Raw genomic sequence first — 23,511 nt, 5'->3', positions numbered from 1 at the left:
CAGCAACTCAAATGTTAATAAGCATCAGTTCATCTTTTCAACAAAAATCAAACCACCTTGGGAGCCACAAATTTTGAGTCCATTTTACCATCTTGGCTGTACATGTGTCTCAGTACGTGCTTATGCCCTAGTTTAGGCTAAAAATACAATAAATAAAAAACAGTGACTTACTTTGCTCAGCTTTAAGCTTTAGCTCAGCAGTAGCTGCTTTTCTTTCATAACCAACTGGAAACTTTTCCACAAAAGTAGAACAGTTTCTTGTAAAATGTCTCTCAACGACTGAAGTCAGTTTCTCGTTCTCCAGCTTCTCGGTCGAATTTTCCCGTTCCACCTTAAATGGTGCCTGAGGCACCAGAATGTAACTGCTGCACTATTTAAGGTGGAATGGGAAAATTTTAACAAGAAGCTGGAGAACGAGAAACAGACTTCAGCTTCAACTTTTAAGTGTTTGACAGTTTCTCAATGCAGATTAAATGCATCAGGAAACCAGCTGGGATGATTATAAATGCAAATCCATAATCCAAAATGCAAGTTATCTCCAAATTCACGATGTTCGTCTTAAATCTTTCTCTTTGCCTTTTCGTTAGCTACTAGCTAGGTGAACTAGCAGTTATAGGCTATATAGATCATTTATTGTTAAACCTGTGTTTGAACGACCAGCAGAGCTTTATTTTACTGAAAAGGAGGATTATTTTTTTTTACCTAGAAATCTTATTCTGATGTGGAGGCACAACCGGCCAGTAAAAGAGCTGCAGGTTGCTGACCCTCGAGCGAGCATATGGAAGCACTTTGGCTTCTATGGAGTTGAATGGGAAACCATATTACATGTTTCCACCCATTTTCTGCCTGGTTGTAGTTACTGCCAACCAGAGGACCATTGATCAAGCGATGTCAAAGCCTCTACCCAATTCGGACAGGATGAAGTGAACTACAAACTCTATCGCAACTTTTATTGCCAAGGATTTGCGTCCGTTCTCAGTCATTGAGAACCAGGGCTTTCGCACTATACTGCACACTTTGGAGCCGAGATAAAGCGTGCCATCTCGAAGATATTTTACTGACACAGCGACTCCCACTCTCTACAACGAGACCAAAACTGAAATTATAGAATCACTGAAGAAAACGGGTAGAATAGCTGTAATCCGCTGCATGGACATCCATTACCACAGGATCTTATTTCACCGTAACTGCGCATTTTACTGCAGATGAGCGGCAGCCAGTGTCTCATGTGCTCCAAACAAGAGCAGTGAATGACAGCCTTCCAGTTGACTTGCCACATCACTTCCATTTGATTTATTAATAAAAGATATTGGAAGCAAATTTATTCTGGACCATTAGAAATACTGTGCTTTAAAAGTTCCAAGTTGTCACACAGTGAGAAAAAAATCCTGTATAGAAAAAAGATGCATCAACATGCATCGATAATCGTTTCATAATCGCATCGCAGCCCTCTGAATCGAAATCGAATTGAATCTTGAGGTGCCTAGAGATTCCCACCTCTAGCAGTAAGTACAGACAATAGCCAATATATGCTCAGAAAAGCAAATAGTTCATCACAATAAGTATTACATTTTTATTAAATTAAAGCATCATGTTAGCCCACATAAAGCTTTCTAAGCTCTTTAGTAACGAGTGCATGGTTTTGTAGCCCTGCATGTGTCGTACCTGCATAGCAGCTGTCGCGGTAGTGAGGTTGTTCTGCGCTGCAGATGCACTGCCAGCAGGGCTGAGGACTTGGCTGGACAGAGAGGCCACTGTAGCAAGCGTGGTGATGGGTGTTAACAGGGACGCATTGGCACTGGCCACACTTCCACCCGCCAGGCTAGTAGAGACAGTGCCTGTAACTGTACCCAAAGATGTGACACCTGCAAAAGACAAGAACACCTTGAGCTCAACCACTTAAGACAACGTCAAAAACCTCTGACGGCAATTCCTTAAATTACCAGGAGCCCATACTTATTAGGATGTTCTATTTAATAAGTCTGCAATTTTAGTGATTTGTACTGATTGTGTATTTATTTACTCATTTGGTGGAAGAAGAACAAGAAGAACAAGAAGAAGAAGAACAAGAAGAAGAAGAACAAGAAGAAGAAGAACAAGAAGAAGAACAAGAAGAAGAACAAGAAGAACAACAAGAAGAACAACAAGAAGAACAACACTTGAAAATGGCCAAAAGGTATGTTATACAGAGTCAGAACCCACACGAGTAAGCCTACTTAAGATTAGACTCAAGGCTGTTCGCAGAATAGCAACTGGTGGTGTAACAGCATCCATTACTTGTTAGCTACATTAGCCTCGCAGCTCCAGTGTAAAACTAAAGAAGCAAAGTTCACATGGCAAACATCTTATCCGAGCAAACATATCTGCAGAGACGGGGGGTGGGGGGGTGGCTATACATCGACTGCATCTAAAGAGCAGAACAAAATATGTTTTACATGCTTTCATTGTTTTTTTTTTTTGCCTGATCAATAGCCCATGTTGCCACTAATTACAAAAGCGGAGCTGAATACAAAAGGCTCCACATGGCTACTAGAACAGTCAAAACCAGAAAAAACCTAACCATTTAAGACATAGTTAACTTTCTGTAACAAAAAGATTTTTTACCAGTTGTTCCCTTGACCACCAGTGTGGTTACAGCTGGCTTGACGCTGGCCACCGAAACAGGAGAGACGAGGCGGACGCCACCCATGGGCACGGTGCGCAAAATAGTGCCCGGCTGACCCGGTGCACCCTTCAGCACCACCTATATCCAGAAAGAACAGAGAGCCCTCAAACATGCAAATTCTCTTAAAGTTTATAGTCTATGTATTAAATACTCCCTGTGCTAATGTTTCATACCTGAGTCAGTCCCTGTTGGCCTGTTGCGGTGCCAATCTTGGGCACCGCTGTGATGATTTTTCCAGGTGTGCCGGTGCCAGAGGTCATTACTTTGGTGGTGATGATGGTGATGGGGCTCTTTATCCCAGTGCTACTAGTAACACCTACAAAAGACACACCAACGCACACACACATACACCAATCAGGCATAACATTATGACCACTTCCTTGTTTCTATGCTCATTGTCCATTTTATCAGCTCCACTTACTATATAGGTGCAGTTTGTAGTTCTACAATTACAGACTGTAGTCCATCTATTTCTCTGCATACTTTGTTAGCCCCCTTTTACTCTGTTCTTCAGTGGTCAGGACCCTCACAGAGGAGGTACTATTTGGTTGGTGGATCATTCTCAGCACTGCAGTAACACTGACAGGGTGGTGGTGTTAGTGTGTGTTGTGCTGGTACGAGTGGATCAGACATAGCAGTGCTGCTGGAGTTTTTAAACACAGTGTCCACTCTCTGTCCACTCTATTAGACACTCCTACCTTATCAGTCCACCTTGTACATGTAAAGAGACAATAGCTCATCTGCTGCTGCACAGTTTGTGTCAGTGTTGAGCACGATCCACTATCCAAATAATACCGGCTCTGGGATGGTCCTGTGGGGGTTTTGACAACTGAACAGGGTTAAAAGGGGCTAACAAAGTATGCAGAGAAACAGATGGACTACAGCCTGTAACTGTAGAACTACAAAGTGCACGTCTTTGCGGTAAGTGAAGTCATTTTCTTAGACAACAAAAAATACATTATAAACAATATAAACAAAAGCACAATATCCACATAATAGCAAACAAAACAATGTAAACTGTAGGGCATTACAAAATTGTTTATAATCCGAACATAAAGCGTAGCTCTTACCTTCTAACTGAAACAAGTGAGAGGGGATTTTCTAACTTAGCTGTGAAACTGTGCCGAGTTATGTGTTTCACCCGTTCAGAATCAGCACTGATTGCATTGCATAGATAAGTAGCAGTAACAGGCAAGAGAAAGACAAGAATAAGACAACTGAAGGTTAAGTCCAAAACTTTGCAGTATGTGTCCAAGCAAGACCAAAACCAGGAGTGGGCAAGACCAAGATAGGAAGGATTATTTTTTTCAGTATAAAAAAAACCACAAACAAAAAAATAATATTAAAAATTCAAATTCATGTGGAGTTCATACTATGGTCATAAAATAAATTACAAAACTACATCAACGAGAATAACTTTCGAAAGCTAACGTTAAGACAGATGTCCCTTCTTGATCTCAGTGTGGCTAGCTGTGTGACAGCAGACAGTATAATGGGCCACACTGATTACTGTGCGGTTACTGCTCCTGGTTTAAAATGTGCTTTACATAACATGGCTGTGTTAACTGTGGTAGCGGCAGTGATGTGCAATGGTCATCATGCTACGTGCCGGTCATTACAGCTTTTGGTGATATTTATTAATGATTATCCCGAGACCTAGACCAGATTTAAGTACTACAACACTAATAAATGCACTATATAATGCCCTAGCTTGTTCAGAGTGCATGCGTGATCATTCTGACAGACTGCAATATATCACAGGAAGTGTAGAGGGCAGAATGGCTTCTATGGTTTCAGTGTACTATACAAAAAAAAATAAAAATAATAAAAATCTCATGCTGCACAGACAGAACTTTAAAAGAGTGACCAAAAGACTAAGGTCTAATAGTCAACAGGTGCTTGTGTAGTAAGATGTAATTGTTAGTTGCAAGTCTAGTTTAATCCAGGTACTATAGATTAAAAGGAGGTTACTGTGCCAACCTGTGGCTCCCTGCTGGATGGCAGACATGGGAATGGTTTTGATAATGGTAGTGGTGCCAGGTTTGCTGGTGGTGGTGGACGCCATGCCGCTGATGCCCAGAATAGTGGGCTTGCTCCCAGTGCCCCCTGCTTGGGTGGTGGTGATGATTGTGGTGGGTTTGCCATCTGCTGACGTCACTAGCTTCAGAATGGTGCCGGCTGGGAGAGGGCCTTTTGTCTGGACGAGGACAAATGAATAAATTACTTAGCTATATGTATATATGTTTAATTTACATATATTCAGGTGGTGTCACTAACCTGTATAATCTGAGTGACAGGGTTGGAAGAGGCTTGTCCAGTCACAGCAGAGGACTGGACTGGTTTGGTCTGGACCACAGACACAACCTTACCGAGGCTGGAAAGCTATACAGTGGTGGATCCAAAACACACACACAACAACCAATATTTCTTTTGTGCAGTACTTTTCTGAAACAGGGCTGCAAAATATCTTGTTAACTGATTACTGTCATTGCTATGCTGGCATCAAGACTACAATATTTAAATGAGCCATCTATCCAGTTACTAAATTTGTGAGTATCCTGACCAAGCACAGTTCTAGATGAATCTGTAGTTTCATTGCTGTGTTTTTAATGTACTGCACTGGTACATGGTATTTTGTCCATATTGTGCAGCCCTACTCAAACACTAGCAGTGTTGTATAATCTGTATTCACATAAAAATCTGTAAACCCATAGTCTTGCTCAAGTCTCTTAAACGCTTGAAATTTTATAGCTCCTTCTTAAAAATTATAAGCATGTGATTCACTTATCCGAAAGGGGATATTCTCCACATCTATGATTTTCATACACCAAGACTCGCAACCAGCATCAGGACATTTATACATATTTTAAGCACTACATACAGTGGATACCAAGTTAAAACCCCAGTCAAATTACGCTTTTTTTTCCCCTAAGCGAAAATCAACCCACTCATCCTCTACTGCAAAAACACTGACAATCTCGCAAAACCACAGGTGTGATCAAACATGGTGGCCCACTGCTGCTTTTACAATTTGACAAGGATGGCGGAAAAACCGGAAAAGAAGCAACTTCGCACTCGCGATTCCTCCACAGACACAGAGGACCTGGACACAGACAGTAAAGTTGAGGTTAGTGTACTTCAGTCAATCAATACTAAACTACTGCGTCTGGAAACTCAACTGTCTGTGATTGACGTCCTTCATAAAGACATACGAGACTTAGAAACAAGTCTAGAATTCAGCTTTGAACAGATTAAAGACCTTCAACATGACAAACTGTTAACTCTCTGATGACGGAGCTGCACAAAATAGATAAAGAAAACAAAATAGTGAAACAAACACTACTCGACGTTCAATGCCGTAGTATGCGCGATAACTTAATATTCTCAGGAATACCCGAAAAAACAGAAGAAGATCCAGAAAAAAATTATTAAAAAATGTGTGAGCACTTAAAGATACCAGAGAATACAGTCAACGAGATCTCCTTTCACCATGTCGTAAACTTAACGCATATCCACGACCTATCGTCGCCAAATTAGAATGATAAACAAAAAGAACTTGTTTGAAGCAGAGGAAGAGAGCTTAAAGACACTAAATTTGGTCTTAGTGATAAATTTCCAAAGGAGATTCAAGAAAGAAGTCCTGTTCCAGATCAGAAAAGAATACAGAAAAAAAAGGGAATACGTGCGACAGTCTCAGTAGACAGACTATATCTCAATGGAACACTATATAGAGACTCAGAAGTTACACCATGGCTGTTCTAAAGGGGGGGGAAGGTACTCAGAAACCATGAACTGAATCACTAAATCACCCAACAGTCAATTTTCTCTTCTCTTTCCTACAGTAAACATATCACTGATGCTTTGTTTATTTCTGTGTGTTTGTGTTTATATGTTTGTTTTTGTAACTGTCTTACCTGTAATTATTTGTTATCTTACCTTTACAAAGTTGCTATACTTGAAATTAACATACTACTCAGCACATTAATAATCATCTATAAAAAAAAAAGATTGCATTGTGTATCTTTCATTACACTGTCTGCCACAAACATTAAGTTTCTGAGCTGGAACATACGAGACATTCACGCACCAATAAAAAAACTACAATCATCAACCACCTTCACAAGTTACAAGAAGACATTTGTCTCCTACAAGAAACTCATCTTTTAGAAACTGAACATAAACTACTAGGGAAATATTTCAACCGTATATATTCATCCTCATTCAATTCCAAAAAAAGAGGAGTTGCTATCTTGGTACACAAAAATGTTCAATTGAGCCATAAAAAAAAAAAACAATATCTGACACACAAGAACGCTATATCATAATACAAATCACAATCAATAACAAGGATATCACTATCGCAAATATATATGGACCAAACCCAGATGACCCAGCATTTTATCATGACTTATTTACAATATTATCAGACTTTTCAAATTCATCTTTGGTAATAGGAGGAGACTTTAACACAGTATTAAATTTAGAGCAGGACAGATCAAACTCCAATGCAAAGATTTGGCACACTACTAAAATACCACAACAATACATGGAGGACTTGGGACTAGGAGACATCTGGAGACTGCAACACCCATCAGTTAAAGAATATACTTATTTTTCTCAGGTTCATCATTCCTTCTCTCGCATTGGTTATGTTTACATGCAAAGATTTTTGCCAATCCGATTGAATACAATTAGATTACAGACTCAGACTGAGGTGTTTATATGCACGCTCTATTCAACAATTTGATGGAAAATCTTCGTTTACATGCTCACTACAAGTAATCCGATGCAAAATGACACACATGCGTAGAGTAGCACTTAGAGTAAACGTTACCATGACAGCGAACATCACGTGAGGTCCAGTCCGAGTGAGATGAGTTTTCAGTTGGCACGCTTGTGTTTTTAATTGCTTTAAAATGATGTCAGAGTCAGGAAAACATGCTTTACATGTCCTTATTGAAGAAGTTCTGAGACACATAAGCTGGACGTCCGTCCCACCGCCGTCTTTTAAAGTTTAGAGCAGAACGTATTTACACCTTCCGATTGGAATGTAATCGAATACAGGCGTTTACATGGTTATTATTCTTCTATTTAACAGATTATTTAGAAGTTTACCCACCTCGTTCAATCGGATAGAAATTGTATTCCGAATGGCCTCAATTGGACTAGACTATTCCGATTGAGGTGTTTACATGGACGTATTCTATTCCGATTGAGCTAGTTGGATTATTAATGGATTATTAGGCTGCATGTAAACGTGGCTACTGATTTATTTCTTGCCAGTAACTCTATCATACCACATATCACAATCAACAATCCATCCAATAGTAATCTCTGATCATGCCCCCATTACTTTTCATTTTAATGACATAGAAAAAGCTGCAACAAGGCCAAGATGGTGATTTAATACATCGCTCATCATAGACAAAGAATTTGATACCTACTTTAAAAGAGAGTGGACATCTTTTATGGAAACCAATAATCTACAAGAAACTTCTCCCATACTATTAAGCGAAACATCAAAAGCAGTGATGAGAGGGAAAATCATATATTCAGTACATAAGAAAAAAAAAAGGATCAGGAAAAGCAAAGCAGCCTAGAACAACATTTAAAGCAACTCCAGAGCTCAAAATGCAGAAAATCTCACAGAAAGAATTCTTAATTTTTACTTTCACGACTTAGACAAAACCACCTTGAGCATAAAGACAAATCAGGAAAATTCTTAGCAAACCAACTAAAACTAAAAGAACGTAATAAATGAAACTTTTAAAAACTACTACAAAACCTTATACTCAAGAAAAAACAGTTACAAAACAATCCGTTATTGATGCCTTTCTTGATGATATCACACTTCATATGTTGAATAATGACCAAAGACACTCCTTAGAAGCACCATTAACCAAAGAAGAATTTAGGACAGCAGTTCAATTAATACCAAACAATAAATCACCAGGTATGGATGGATTCCCTGCTGATTTCTATAAACATTTCTGGCCAACCATCTCCCCCCTGTTTGTAAAGATGGTCAATGAAATAAAAAGAACTTTGTCTATTCCATCCCAAATGAATATGGCACTAATTTCAGTATTACTCAAACCAAATAAAGATTCAACATTATGCTCAAGTTACTGTCCAATATCACTAATTAACACAGACTTTATTATAATAATTATAAGTAAGGCCCTTTCAACAAGACTGGAAAAAGTTATATCCAATCTCATCCATCCAGATCAAACAGGCTTTATAGAAGGGAGACAACCATCACATAAACACACGTCATCTCATCAACCTTATTAACTTTACAAAGAAAAGTAATAGGAAAACAATTATCTTATCTTTAGATGAGGAAAAAGCTTTTGATAAAGTAAACTGGGATTTTCTTTTTAGTACATTACATAAATTTGGCTTTGGTACATCATTTATACACTGGATCCAAATACTATATTCATCACCCATGGCCTCCATTACAACTAATGACATCACCTCATCAAGCTTTACACTTTCTCATGGTACCTGACAAGGATGTCCACTCTCACCACTGTTATTCACAATCTTCATAGAACCACTAGCCGCAGCAATACCTCAGAATGATAAAATCACAGGCATTTCAACCCACAGTATTGCTCATAAAATAAGCCTCTATGCAGATGATGTGCTACTATTTCACCAAGAACCCACTTCGTCAATAAAGGAAACCATTAAACTGATTAATAGTTTCTCACGTATATCAGATTACTCTGTTAACTGGAACAAATCAACAGCGTTACCAATAGGTGACTGGAATTGGAATGCTGCACTCCAAAACTACCCTTTACAAATCACCACAGGAAGTATTACATATCTAGGTAAATTAACCACCAAGCTTTCAGAGTTATTCCACCGTAATTTTACACCACTATTAAAAACAATAGATGATCTAAATCGCTGGATGAATTCACCAATTTCTCTTACAGGCCGTATTGCAACAATCAAAATGACAGTTCTACCAAAAGCCAATTATCTATTTGCAATGTTGCCAACTGAACCTACTAAAAAATGGTTCCACAATTTAGACATGTTAACATCAAAATTCTATTGGAGAAATAAGAAACCTAGGATAAAACTCACAACTTTGCAACTTTTCAGTTTTATTATTTAGCAAATCAGCTTCACTATTTAGTAAAATGGAGACAGATGATTACTGTAAGTCCTGGCTTGATGTAGAACAGTCATACTGCACGAAATATCCACTGCAGATTTACCTTTTCTTAGCAAATCCATAAAATATCATGAATGTTTTGAAAGCATGACAATCTCAACGACACTAAAAGCCTGGTGGAAAATGAATAAATTAACAAATTTTGAAATGACATCTAACATATACACACCCATATGGCACAATCCAGACTTTACAATTAACAAACGACCCCTTATATACAAGAAGTGGAAAGAAACAGGCACAACACGTTTACAACACCACTTTACGAATAACACATTTAAAAGCTTCCAAGAACTAACTGCAACATTTGACTTAGAGGAAAATCAATATTTAAAATATTATCAATTAAAAAGTATACTTATAACCAAAATAAATACTCTTCATAACAATCTCAGTCCACCTCTCATTACTGAAAATATAAACCAAGTCATCAGCCCTAAGAAAGTTTCATCAAAGTTATATGCTCTCATAGGTACTTTAAATTCAACCATATCAATACCAACTAATAAATGGGAAAAGGATTTAGATATTTGCACTGATACACAATTCTGGACACAAATTATGAGTAAGAACACAAACATACAATTAATTCAATATAAAATTATTCAAAGGACACACATTACCCAATACAAATTGTTTAAAATGGGACTCAGCAATTCAAGCATATGTACACAATGTACAACTAACAAAACAGATGACTATTTACACACATTCTGGATTTGCACACCAGTCCGCCGCTTTTGGGAAAATATAACCTCAAAATTATCTCTATTTGGGGAGCAGCAATTTAATGTCACCCTCTCTATGCCTCCTAGGAGACCACTCAGAAGTAGAATCATTAATCAAAGACACAGTTCCATTACTTATAGCATTAACTATAGCGCAAAACACACACACAATACTGCTAAATTGGAAAGACAAAAACAAGATTTCCGTAACACAGTGGACTAATCTATTAACAGAACAAGCATCAGATGCAATCCACAACAAAACAAATGGGGACAGAAAACGGTTGGTGGGGGCACCCTGGCTCTCCCTTTCTTCTGCACAGCAAAACAATATTGCCTGCTTATTATTCATGTAATAGACTATTGTATTTTATGTACAAAGATGCTGAATGGGTGTATGTGTATATGTGTAGGCATACATCTTACCACTTAATTTACTTCATATACTGCCTGTCTGTCATTATTATTATTATTATTATTATTATAATAATAATAATACCTCTTTTTTGTTTGGCTTGTCCCGTTTTACTTGTTTGCCTTATGTACTGTCTGCTGTGAGTTTGTTTTTTTTTTCCCCTTTGTGTGTTTTTTCTTTGTGGCTTGTCTTGTCTTAACTTACTTGTCTGTCTCTTGTACTATATATTTGTTGCAAAAGAAATAAATAAATGGCAAACCGCAAAATACTGTAATGTTTTCATTTGCTGAAAACGGCACCAAACACAGCAAGAAGAAAAACACAGCCTCTCCAGCTAAAAACAGCCCTCTGCTTTACTCTGCAAAAACCATCACTTCACCTCTATTCAGGCTCAACATAAAAGTCCTTACAAATGAACGTAAAACAGCCCAAAATAAACTTTTCCTCTTTAGAAACTGAACTACTTAGAACACTGTATGGTGACGCCATAACAGTTTGTCAGCACATTCTTGCACTATATTTATACTTTTTGATTGCACTGTTAAAATGTAGAAATATATAACATTTCAGCTCAGGCATCCGACATTGGGCTCATTCACAGCAGTGAACAACGGTGCTAGAAAGCATGCTTTCACAGGGTGGCTGCAAACAGTGTCTCACTCTGCATGCACTGTGCTATTACCCTTAGCCCAATGCTAAGAGAAGCTAGCAGGCCAGATAGATGGAGAAAAGCAGTGCTGTGAGCCCCACAGTGCTCTTCAATAAAAGCAGCTAGCGTGGAGCTTTGGAATTGATGGAGGAAGAAGCAGCGAATGTGCTTTCAACACAGGTGTCGGATGCTGATTTTCAACTTTCTCAGCACCCTCCGTCTCATGTGGTGCGAAGCTTCGAATATTCACTCTTGATTACTGCCAAAGGTTTGGAGCTCAAAAAAATGCTATTTGGGACAGCCCTCAAAAAAAGGCACTGCGTGTGCAGAGAGGCTGCTTGCTGAACACTTTATCATATTTGTAACGTATGGATCCAGATGTCAAGATATTACAAGTCAGTTGCCAGTCTGAAGGGAAGTATTTTCTGGCTCTCACAAGGGAGCCTGTGTTTCTCATTCTCATACTCACGCACAATGTGTTTTTGCTACACACAAACAGGTCCAGTCCAGTTGCGCTTTGTTTCCATCACATAATGATCAAGGAGATCTAGGATTTAGTTATTATTTGCGCCAAAAACAAAAAAAAAAAATTGTGTCAAGTTTGTGATAAAATCCTAACACTTCTAAAATGGAGAGTAAGTCGTGTAGTATACACCCAGCTTTAGAAAAATCAATAAAACGTAATTTGACCAGGGGTTCCCCAACTTTTGCATACAACTTGTATTATATATCTTTTCCACAATCATATCTACTATATAATGCCATACCAGTGTGCCACCTCCTCCCATGGTAAGGGGGCTCTTGACCAGTGTAATGGTTTTGGTTACTCCACCCACAACGGTAGTGACCACCTGGGCTTGCTGGGCAACAGTGACCGTGCCGGATTTGTGCACAGTGATGATGGGCCGGGTGGGCGTGGTGGCACTGGATATGTTGGGCGTGCCTACCTGAGCAGCTGCGGTCTTCAGCATGCAGGTGGCAGGGTTACTAACCTTTTACACACCAGGGGAAGGAAGAGAAGGAAAAAATAAAAACACACACACACACACACACACACACACACACACACACACACACACAGTGAGACACTGAATACAACAGTAATTTCAACTATCCAGACAAAACCATGACATCACACTAATAGGGCTGCAACAAATGACTAATTTGACGGTCGAATAATCTATCGATTATTGAAACGAATAATCGACTATTCAGATTATGAATCGTTCTCATCTAGTTATTGGCTTTTAAATTTAGTTTGAGATTGTTTTTATGCATTTGCCAACTAACAATGAGGACGTATAACCTATTTAAAATATCACTGTTTTAATGAACTTTCCTGCTAATACAGAAGATTAATTTAACTCCAATATCTTTTTCCTGTCAAAATTTGGGGAGTTTTCCTTTAATCAAGTAAATAAAAACAAATGATCTAAATTGAAATTTTACATGTACACAATGCATTCTGTGCTTTGTACCCTGTGTAGACAGACAGCACCCAATCTAATCTAATATTTTATACCAACATTAAAACCTTATTCTCTGTTCATACTGCTCTTTTGTTATTGTTTGCCATCTGGTGTTGACCAGAGGAGAATGGGTTCTCCTTTTGAGTCTTGGTTCCTCTCAAAGTTTCTTCCTCTAGCTTTAAGGGAGTTTTACCTTGCCACTGTCACTATTGGTCAAGTCAAGTCAAATTTATTTATATAGCGCCTTTTACAACAGATGTTGTCACAAAGCAGCTTTACAAAGAATCCGGGTCCACGCCCCCAGTGAGCAAGCCTTGGCAACAGTGGCAAGGAAAAACTCCCTCAACAGGAGGAAGAAACCTTGAGAGGAACCAGACTCAAAAGGGTCTATTGGTGACCCTCACGGGGGGCTGGACCCGGATTTTTTCAGTACAGCTGCTTTGCCACAACGCCTGCTGTAAAAAGTGCTATATAAATAAACGTTGACATGGCTTGCAACTAAATGCTACATGTCAGCATCTCTTCATGCTCCTGTGAGAGGCTCTCTCTCCTGAGAGCAGATATTCCCCGCTGCAGAGAAGATTCGCTCTGACGGAGCGGAAGGGAAAGTGGCGAATGTTTGTGGCAAACTTCCCTATGAACAGTTAAATTTGAACGATTGTGTAAACAGTTAATTTCGACAGTAACTCTTCGTCCAGTTGCCTTGTATGTTCTACCTCCTGAAACAGTGAGTGTTCGCAGAAAACAGTAAACTGTTTGCAAACGCTCTCCTGTGTTTGCCGAATTTGACCAGACCGGTGGCCTCGACGTTAGGACAACGATGCAGCGTTTTAAACTGTGATAGCGTTCGCTGTAAATAGTAGTCACATGCTTCTCGACGCATTTCGAAACAGACGTTACAGCTCAGCTTATAACATGAAGTAGGGCGGCTTTGAACATTCCCATTAGCTAGCTAACTAACTAACGTTGCTAGCACAACTAGTTATCTTACTGAGATGAACCTTCTTCATCCGGTGAGCCGACGTGCGTCCTCCTCAGATACTCCATCATGGAGGATGTGCTCCCATGCCAGCTGAGGTTGGCTTTACAAATAGTACAACTGACAACCTTTTTTTCCCCCCGAGTTTAGCGTGAAATGCTCCCAACACATCTGAGAATTTTGTTCTTGAGGCTACCAAAGCACTTTTGTTAAGTCTCCAGCAAGCAGTAATGTCAAAACATTCCTAGTGAGTGCGAGAAACATGCGTGCATGATGTCACCAACTAATCAACTAATTTGGTCGTCAATTTTAGTCGACTAAGTCGAATAATCGTTGCACCCCTACACACTAAACAACCACAAGAGTAGTTAAAAGACTTAATGTTTTATTTGCTATTATTGTTTGTGCAAATGTTTCGATTAAGTGTGCTATACATTATTGACAAGTTAAGATCTATTATTTAAATAATGAATTAGGTTATTAAGTCATTCAAGTTTTTGGGTCATTTAAATTGGGAGGCATATGAAATCAGTACACTGCCTCTGAACTAAATAGACCCAAATTACACTTTGCTTATGAGCATGTCAGCTAGGGGTTGCAACGAGTATTCGACTTAGTCGACTAAAACCAACGACCAGTCTGCAACTAATTTAATAGTTGATTGGTGATGTCATCACACATTTCTCATGCTAACTAGGAATGTTTTGACATTACCGCTTACTGGAGAGTTAACAAATGGACAACGGCAGCCTCAAGAACAAAATCTTCAAAAGTGTGGGAGCATTTCACGCTAAACTCTGAGAAAAGAGAAAAAAAAAAAGTTGTCAGTTGTACTATTTGTAAAGCCAACCTCAGCTGGCATGAGCGCATCTTCCATGTGGGAGTATCTGAAAATGAAACACGTCAGCTCTCTGGATGAAGGAGATACATCTCGGTAAGTTAGCTGTGCTAGCTAGCTAGCGTTAATGTTACAAGTCATCGTACTTCGTGTTATGAGCTGTACCATTTTCTGTTTCAAAATGCATGCTCTCTAGAATCGTTAATGGCGTTGGAATGAAGAAGCAAGTAAGTTATTAACAACAACCCTGATGACATTCCAAATAACGTTAACAATTTCAGACATTGCATTTTCGGCTTAATGTCCAGGCCACCGGTGCGTTCGGGTGAACATAGGAGAACAGTTGCAAACAGTTTTCTGTTCTCCACGAACGCTGTTTGCCACCACTCGCAAACGGAAGAGGTAGTTCTCCGCCAACATACAGGGGAGCTGAACGAAGGGTTACCGCTGAAAAATGTTTACACAAAAGAGGTCAAATTTAACTGTTCAGAGAACAAGTTTGCCACAAACATTCACCACTTTCCCCTCCGATCAGAACACATGTTCTCTGCAGCTGGGAATATCTGCTCTCAGAAGAGAGCAAGCCTCTCACAAGAGCATGCAGAGATGCTGACTTTCCTCTGTTTCAATAAATACCTGTGATTGTAGAATTTATATGCAACATATTGTAGACATACAGCAGAATGCACAAAGCGCAGAATACACTGTTTAAATTTAAATTTAGTTTGACTATTTACTTGATTAAGGGAAAACTGAATGTTATGTTTTACTCCTGCTACTTTGCACATCCTTGGTTTTAAATTTTGACAGGAAAAAGATTGGAGTTTTATCTTTTGTATTAACAGGAAAGTTAATTGAAATAGTGAACTTTTGAATAAGTTATTCATCTTTTGTTATTCATCTTCATTGTTAGTCAGCAAACGCATAAAACAACCTCAAACTAAATTTAAATGCTGATAGCTACATAAGAGCTATTTAGTTACTGAGTGATTCATAATCTGAATAATAATAATCTGAATAATTATTCGTTTCAATAACCGATAGATTTTTCGACTATCAAATTAGTCGTTTGTTGCAGCCCTAATGTCAGCTATTAATGAAGATGATGAGTAACTGTACCATAACTGGCGACGCCACTTTAACTGTGGAAGATCCAGGAGTAACAGCAACTGTTTTAACAATGGTGGCTCCCGCTGGCACACTCAGCACAGTAGCCCCGGATGACGATGGGATTTTCTGGGTGGCGGCGGCTGCTGCAGCTAAAGCGGCCATGCCACTCATCTGAGGACTGCTACCTATTGGCTATAAATGAATGATTTATACACATACATGAAACATGGCACTGTTCAGTTTATTATAACTGCTTATTTTAATACAATCATGTTGAGTTCTTACTGTTCCTTGGGTTGTCTGTGCTGGCACCACCATACGAACACCAGCAGGAAGTGATGTCACAGTGACCGGAGATTTCGCAGCCTGACTTGCTGGTCGCACAGTGACAATCGATGTCCCAGTGCTGGACTGAGTGGCTGCCACTTTCAGGATAGCTAAATAAAAGAGGAAAAATGGGAACGCATAAGCACTTCTGTTAAATGTCCAAACTGTTTAAGCAATGGAAAGACATAGCTGATAAAGAATAACACAGAAATTATACGGGTGATCCAATCTGGCAACAGTCAAGTTGGTGAGGTTACGGGAATGTCAGCAATAAGCAGTACAGTGTAGAAAACAGCATCTTTTAAACCATCATCTCAAAAATACCTTTTTTGGTCAACTTTCATCAAAGAGTGGGGGGGGAGACCACATTTTGGATTTTACATGATGACTGTTTTAAAGCTGCTTGAAAACCATTTTTCAACTGAGCATGCACTACACTCATCTGTGATGGTCATGCATCCTGGAGTAGTATTAGGTTTCTTACTACTCTAAACAGCTCATTAGTCAGTGCACTCTAGTTTTTAATCAGTAATAAATGCAGCTGGGAGCACGACAACCAGCTAGCTCACACCTCAACAGGGCCAAGAACCGCTTCCTTTGTATGAGGGTTCAAAATTTAAAAAAAAAGGTAAAAGCACCAGTTATCTGAATGGCATTATATTTTAATGATCAAATATTTGTTGCAGATCTACCACTGGCTTAATAAATTTCATTTTTACAGGGCCTCCAAATGCATTCTGAGCGTGTTTTGCATGTTTACCTGGGCTGCGCGCAGTAGAGGCAGCCAGTGGGCTGGTGGGTGTGTTAGCAAGGACAGGCAAGCCAGCACCAGTGGGAGAGGCCGCCTGCGGGGCAAAGGATACAGCAGGCTGTGGCAGGCTCTGCGCAGAAAGGGCAGAGGCGGCAGGTGCAGGGCTTTTTGGAGAGTTCCCCGGAAGAGATGGAGCCAAAGATGCAGTGCTGGTGGACGACGGGATGTCGTATTTCTGAAGCTGCAGCAAATACAAATCTGCGGTGGACACTGCCCCCCAACTGACCTCGAGAGAGCTGGTGTTAGCCCTGACCAGCTGCACTCGCGAAGGGGAACTGGGCTTCTCTGTGAGAACACAGAAAAAAGGTCCTGCTTAAAACCCAAAACAAACCTCATCCAGCTCCTAAGCACTGTTTGAAAAAACACTGATTTGTAGCAGGTGTGGCTGATTAGAGTCAAATCTAGTGTTTGCAGGATAGCAGATCTCCAGGTGCTAGGTTGATAGTCTAATTTTATCCACAAAGAGCCAGTATGACTGCAGGTTTATACTCTATTCACTCTAAGCAGGAGCACACCTGATTCTACTTTCATCAGTTAGTCTCAGTCTTCAACAAAGCAAAAGCACGCTCCTGGCTCAGAGTATGGATGATATGCATTAGGTAATGTTCACGCCAGTATTTATCTTCTCACCTGTCTCCAGGTACCACAGGTCCTTACAGCACACCTGGTTGTTCCAGGCTTTGCGGTATCCATCACGGCCACTCCACACATACAGCCGGTTGTTAATTGCAACTGCACAGTGTCCAGCACGGGCCCGCGGAATGTTGTCCTCCAAAGTGTCCATCAAAATGGTCTCCCACGACATGGTGTCTGAAACCAATAGAAATGCCAAGAGTTTATTATTACAACATGACATCTGAACCCCTGTGTGTATAAATATCTTTCTTGTCTTTAGAAAAGCTTTAATATCTGAAACATCAACTATATAGAAAAAAATCCTTCACTTAACATCTGTTAAAAGCATTTAAAAATGGTTTTAACATCTCACATTTCTTGTGCATTTACATACTTTGATTGCCTCTCTACTGAACCGTTTCAGTAACAGATCATGTTGAGGAAAAAATAAATAAATGAATAAAAAAATACATGATGCCTACCCAAGTTGAGGCAGGCCAGCGTGTTTGTGCATTTCCATTCCTTCTCATGTGTGGCCACCTTCACATCATCCATCACTAGTGGTACCCATCCCCCAAACACATACATCCTGCACCACAGATACAAAGAAAATTGGACAATAAGGGCAGAGTCACACTTACAGTGAGAGCAAATGACAGCATGAGAAAACTCACTTGTTAGTGATGGTGGTGGCTGAGTGGAGGCTGCGAGGGAGCGGTGCTGTGCCACTTACAGAGGGTTTATTCCATGTCAGAGTGTCTATGTAAGACAACAATAACCTCATTATTATCATCATCATCATCATCATCATCATGAACCTTTGCATAAAAATGTAAATCAAAAGTATCACAGTGTGTATAGAAAAACAATACAAATAAATAGTGTATAGCAAAACTGTGCGGTGAAAGAAACAAAAACCAAAGCGTTAAAATAGGGCAAAAATGGAAAACACAAACAACGAATGACAAAAAACCTACCCAACAAAGCTGATCAGCTATAACAAACAATTTATTTATGAGCTTTGAGTCAAGTTGTGTATTTAGTGTATTGTAATTAGTATTGTACTGCACCATCTTGGTAAATTGCAATATGTTTAGCCTATGGTTTGTTTACATTACTGGTTTGGATCCCTTGATCTGATCATCTAGAAAATGATTTTTTATTGTTGCATTTCGGTTCTGGTTCACTTAGCACTTGTGTTATTCAAACCAAAATTCATCTGTAAGTGGACTAACACAGACATCCTCAGTGGAGCCCCAACCCCCCCCCCAGTCTGCTCAAATTTAGCCTGCCAATTTGGTGTGCACCAGGGTTCAAACAGAGCAACTGCACCAGGATTATTAGTGTTTTAAGTGAACCAAAACACTGGCGAAACATTAGTTCATGCCACTTTTATGTTTGGGATGACAAAGAACTTGATCTTGATTTTACAAAACAGCTATGTATGCTTTACCCCCACAACTATTTTGCTAGACAAAAACTGGAAAATTGGAGTAAATGCCCCTTTAAAAATAAAGGGGTGGGGGCATCTTATTTGGGAAGCCTCTTCCCCACAAGTTAACCTACTTACCAATATCCAGCGTCCAAAGATCTCCCAAACGACATCCACTCATTCCTCCATAAATGACGAGACGAGATTTTTTGATGCCTTTGTCAGTGTAAATGACAGCAGTGTGGCTCTCTCGGGGAGGAGGTAAAACTCCATATGTAATAGGTATGTCCCAGCCCACAACACCAGCACCAGGGCGTAACTCTAATGTGTAGAGATCATTCAAATATCTGCAGACAAACAGGACATCACAACACTTTCATGACATATATTACAGAATCACAATATTTCAATGCACCAGTTGTTCAGTGTTGTAGCAGTACTGACAATATTCATAATTTAAATCAGAAAAACAGTGTGTGACAATTTATCACAACAACACATTGCCTACCCCTAGGCATGACCCATCTCAGTCGTGTACATTTGTCTGTACGTATTACACACCTGGGAATGTTATTTTTGGGGTCTTCGCTATCATTCGCCAGGCCTCCAAACAGATAGCACTTGTTACCCACCAGGGAAAAGCTGTGGCCCAGACGGGGGCAGGGTGGGGGCCCGTTTTTAGGGGCTTTGGGCTTCAATTTTTTCCATTCCCACCTACTCGCCTGAATAACACCAGAAACATTACACATTCAGCATCACCAGCATCAGGCAGAGATTAACACACACACACACACACACACACACACACACACACACACATGCATATATATATATATATATATATAACAAACTTATTTTACCTGTAGCTCATAAAGATCACTGCTGTATTTCCCATACTCCACCATTCCTCCAAAAACCAGCAACCGTGTGCCCTCGCACACAAACCCATATGCCGCACAGCCTGGGGGAATGTCCCCACGCACTGCTGGAATAAACCACTGGTTGGTTGCTGGAAGAAAAAGCAAAAAAGCTTAAGATCCTGTCGGTTCATTTCAGAGAAAAAAAACAAAGGAAAAAAAAAAAACACCTGCTAAAACTCTCGGGGTTATGACAAACTCCTGTGTTGTGTTAAATGGAAGCCTTTGATGTGAAATCCAATATGTAATTAAAAATATTGAAGACAAAAAAAAACAAAAAAAAACGATCTGTTGATCTAATACAGTGTCCTATAACTGGAATGGAATTACTGCGCTGAGAATGGTCCACAAATAATACAAGGGACATAGTGGCGGCTGTATGTAACTGTAAACTTACTAACTTGATTAGGTCCATCTACCTTGCACCTAGACTGCTAGCATTTTTTCAGTTGCACCTACCACATACACTATACTGTCAAAACTACTGGGACACCTACAGGGGCTTTAATGACATTCCATTCTAAATCCATCGGCATTAATATGGAGTTGGTCCCACCTCTGCAGCTATAACAGCTTCCACTCTTCTGGGAAGGCTTTCTACAAGATTTTGGAGTGTGTCTGTTGGAATTTTTGCCCATTCATCCAGAAGAGCATTTGTGAGGACAGACACTAATATTGAATGAGGGGGGCCTGGCTCACAATCTCTGTTCTAGTTCATCCCAAAAGTGTTTGACGGGGTGGAGGTCAGGGCTTTGTGAGGGCCAGTCAAGTCCTTCCTCACCAAAATCACCCAATCATGCCTTTATGGACCCTGTTTTATTCACTGGGGCAGAGTCATGCTGGAACAGAAAAGGGCCTTCCCCAAACTGTTCCCACAAATTTGGAAGCATACAGTTGTGCAAAATGTCTTGGTCTGCTGAAGCATTACGATTTCCCTTCACTGGAACTAAGGGGCCTAGGCTTACCCCTGAAAAAGAACCCCATAGCATTACCCCTCCTCTACCAAACATTACAGTTGGTACAATGCGGTCAGGCAGGAAATATTCAACTGCTATTCGCCAAACCCAGACTCGTCCATCAGACTGCCAGATAAAAGAGCATGATTCGTCACTCCACAGAATATGTTTCCACTGCTCCAGAGCCCAGTGGCGGCATGCTTCGCTCCACTACGTAAGAAGCTTGGCATTGTGCTTGGTGATGTAAGGCTTACATGCAGCTGCTCGGCCATGGAAGCCCATGCCATGAACCTCCCGGCGCACAATTTGTGCTGATGTTAATGCCAAAGGAGCTTTGGAACTCTGTAGTTACTGAGTCAGCATAGCGTTGGCGAATTTTATGCATTGTGCACCTCGCTCTGTAACTTTCCGCGGTCTGCCGCTTCGCGGCCGAGTTGCTGTGGTTCCTAAACGCTTCCACTTTTCAATAATACCACTCACAGCTGATTGTGGGATATCTACGAGGGAAAAAATTTCACAAACTGACTTGTTGATACTGTGGCATTACAGCACCACGCTCAAATTCAATGAACTCTTTAGAATGACCAATTATTTCACAAATGTTTGTAAAGGCAGACTGCACTGCTAGGTGCATGATTTTATACACCAGTGGCAATGGGACAGAATGAAATAAATTCAATTTCAAAGATTAAGAGGTGTGTCCCAATACTTTTGTCCATACAGTGTACTCCTATGGCAATGTACCTAATAAAATGGCCACTGAGGGTAGGTACAAGTTAGGTGGACCTCAAACTAGTAACTCTGTATTTGTGATGTGCAAGTTTAAGTAGTGAACCGCATGTTAGAATAATCCATTTGTGTAGTCAGTATTTTGCCAATCTTGCAGGTTAATGTGATGTTACATACTGTAATTATGGCGAGATCAGACACATGATTATAAGACAGATAATTAACCACAAAAATAACGATATCACGACATACTTAAGTAAGGCAAATAAAGCTCTACTTTCACATAAGCTACTTTACAACATGCCTTATAAGATCAATTAGCTTTCCCAACTCTGTGTTTGTGCAACATATAGATAAAATTTATTTATTTGCCTTTATTGTTTGGTATATTTTACTGTATATAGCTACTAGTCTTGTAGAAATCTTGCAGAACACACTGTAAATCCTACAGGAAAATGATCATGAAAGTCCAGTGTGGTCTTGAAACTAAATGAACTGGGAGTATGAGCGTCAAGACGTGAGATAAATAAATATTTAACATAAATAACATAAAAAACATACCACAAACAACGTATACAAATATGGAATTAAGTAAATTGGCGATGAGAAAAAAAGTCACAAGTTAGACAAAGTTTCTTTGTTTATATTGTTCATTAGAAGTAAATACCGTCCATTATTGTCTTGATGCGCCTTTTCTCTGAAAACTGTCTGACAAAACAATAACCAAAACACTGATTTCTGTAATAATGGCCTAATTAATTAACCGCACCTGCAGTTTCAGACGTGCGTATGAGTCTATGCAAGGTCTACAAGCGGATAAGCCGCGAATCGGCAACAGGGTAGCCTGCTAAGTGTAGAGCTGCACGGAAAACATTATCACCAACTAGCTAGCTAGCTAGCTACCTGGCTAGGTCAGCTTAGCCTTAGTGAACAGACGCCGACACATTACTTCGTTTTATTACGCACCACTTCAAAATCCCTCAAATGTTTTTTCTTGACAAAAACGTAAATAATCCTGAGTTGTCCTCATGAATAAACTCTGTTAGGACGAATACTAACGTTATAAAACTCGCTAACCTCAATCTGATGTTGGGCTGTGATTCATTCTAATTTGCCGTTCCTCTTTAAATTATGCAGAAGTACTATTCTGACGCCAGTAAGTTACATGCGCCATAATGTTACAGCTGTGGCATTTAAGGTAACGTTAGAAAGGAAAATTCGAATGAGAAGCTAGCCACCAATGCTAACGCACCTACCTAACCAGGAGCGCGACTGCTCTTTTTACTCACCGGTGTTGTAGACATGCAGCTCGTCCACAATTCCCTCGTTTCCTCCGCCGAACACCACCATGAGCTCTTTGATGGCCACGGCTCTGTGTCCATGCCGGGGGCGGGGGACGGGTCCAGACCAGCCCAAGACCCGCTTCCAGCGCGGCGCCAGCGGGGCAGCGGCCGAGCCTGAGAGCGCCGAACCGGTGGACGACATGGGGTCTCTCTGTGTTGGAAAATACCCACACTTCGGCTCAAATACTCACCAATATGCAACTCATACTTAAGCTGCAATTCATAACATACCAGATTTTACCCGCTTTAATAAAAATTTGCATCTGTGTTGTGGTATGTGGTTAGCAGGCTAACGTAAGCTAACTAGTTAGCTATCTTGAAATCAAAATA

General features: G+C 40.0%; 1 protein-coding gene across 1 annotated transcript in view; it reads right to left on the bottom strand.

Moving 5' to 3' along the window:
* Positions 1-23,511, bottom strand: part of hcfc1a (host cell factor C1a) — a 39,030-nt gene that overhangs the window by 14,357 nt on the left and 1,162 nt on the right. The window contains exons 2-17 of the mRNA XM_036559012.1: positions 23,128-23,332; positions 20,097-20,245; positions 19,798-19,958; positions 19,375-19,583; positions 18,479-18,563; positions 18,287-18,393; positions 17,820-17,999; positions 17,139-17,474; positions 16,337-16,488; positions 16,061-16,243; positions 12,423-12,647; positions 4,943-5,047; positions 4,646-4,862; positions 2,839-2,981; positions 2,605-2,743; positions 1,666-1,865 (exon numbers count right to left, since the gene is read on the bottom strand). Coding sequence (XP_036414905.1) covers positions 1,666-1,865; positions 2,605-2,743; positions 2,839-2,981; positions 4,646-4,862; positions 4,943-5,047; positions 12,423-12,647; positions 16,061-16,243; positions 16,337-16,488; positions 17,139-17,474; positions 17,820-17,999; positions 18,287-18,393; positions 18,479-18,563; positions 19,375-19,583; positions 19,798-19,958; positions 20,097-20,245; positions 23,128-23,323 — 2,787 coding nt within the window. The 5' untranslated portion in view covers positions 23,324-23,332. The remainder of the gene's footprint in view (positions 1-1,665; positions 1,866-2,604; positions 2,744-2,838; positions 2,982-4,645; positions 4,863-4,942; positions 5,048-12,422; positions 12,648-16,060; positions 16,244-16,336; positions 16,489-17,138; positions 17,475-17,819; positions 18,000-18,286; positions 18,394-18,478; positions 18,564-19,374; positions 19,584-19,797; positions 19,959-20,096; positions 20,246-23,127; positions 23,333-23,511) is intronic.

This window comes from Colossoma macropomum, unplaced genomic scaffold (assembly GCF_904425465.1).
Source record: "Colossoma macropomum unplaced genomic scaffold, Colossoma_macropomum, whole genome shotgun sequence".
Lineage (NCBI taxonomy): Eukaryota > Metazoa > Chordata > Actinopteri > Characiformes > Serrasalmidae > Colossoma > Colossoma macropomum.
Note: the sequence above shows the minus strand (reverse complement) of the source record. Positions and strands in the feature narration are given on the sequence as shown.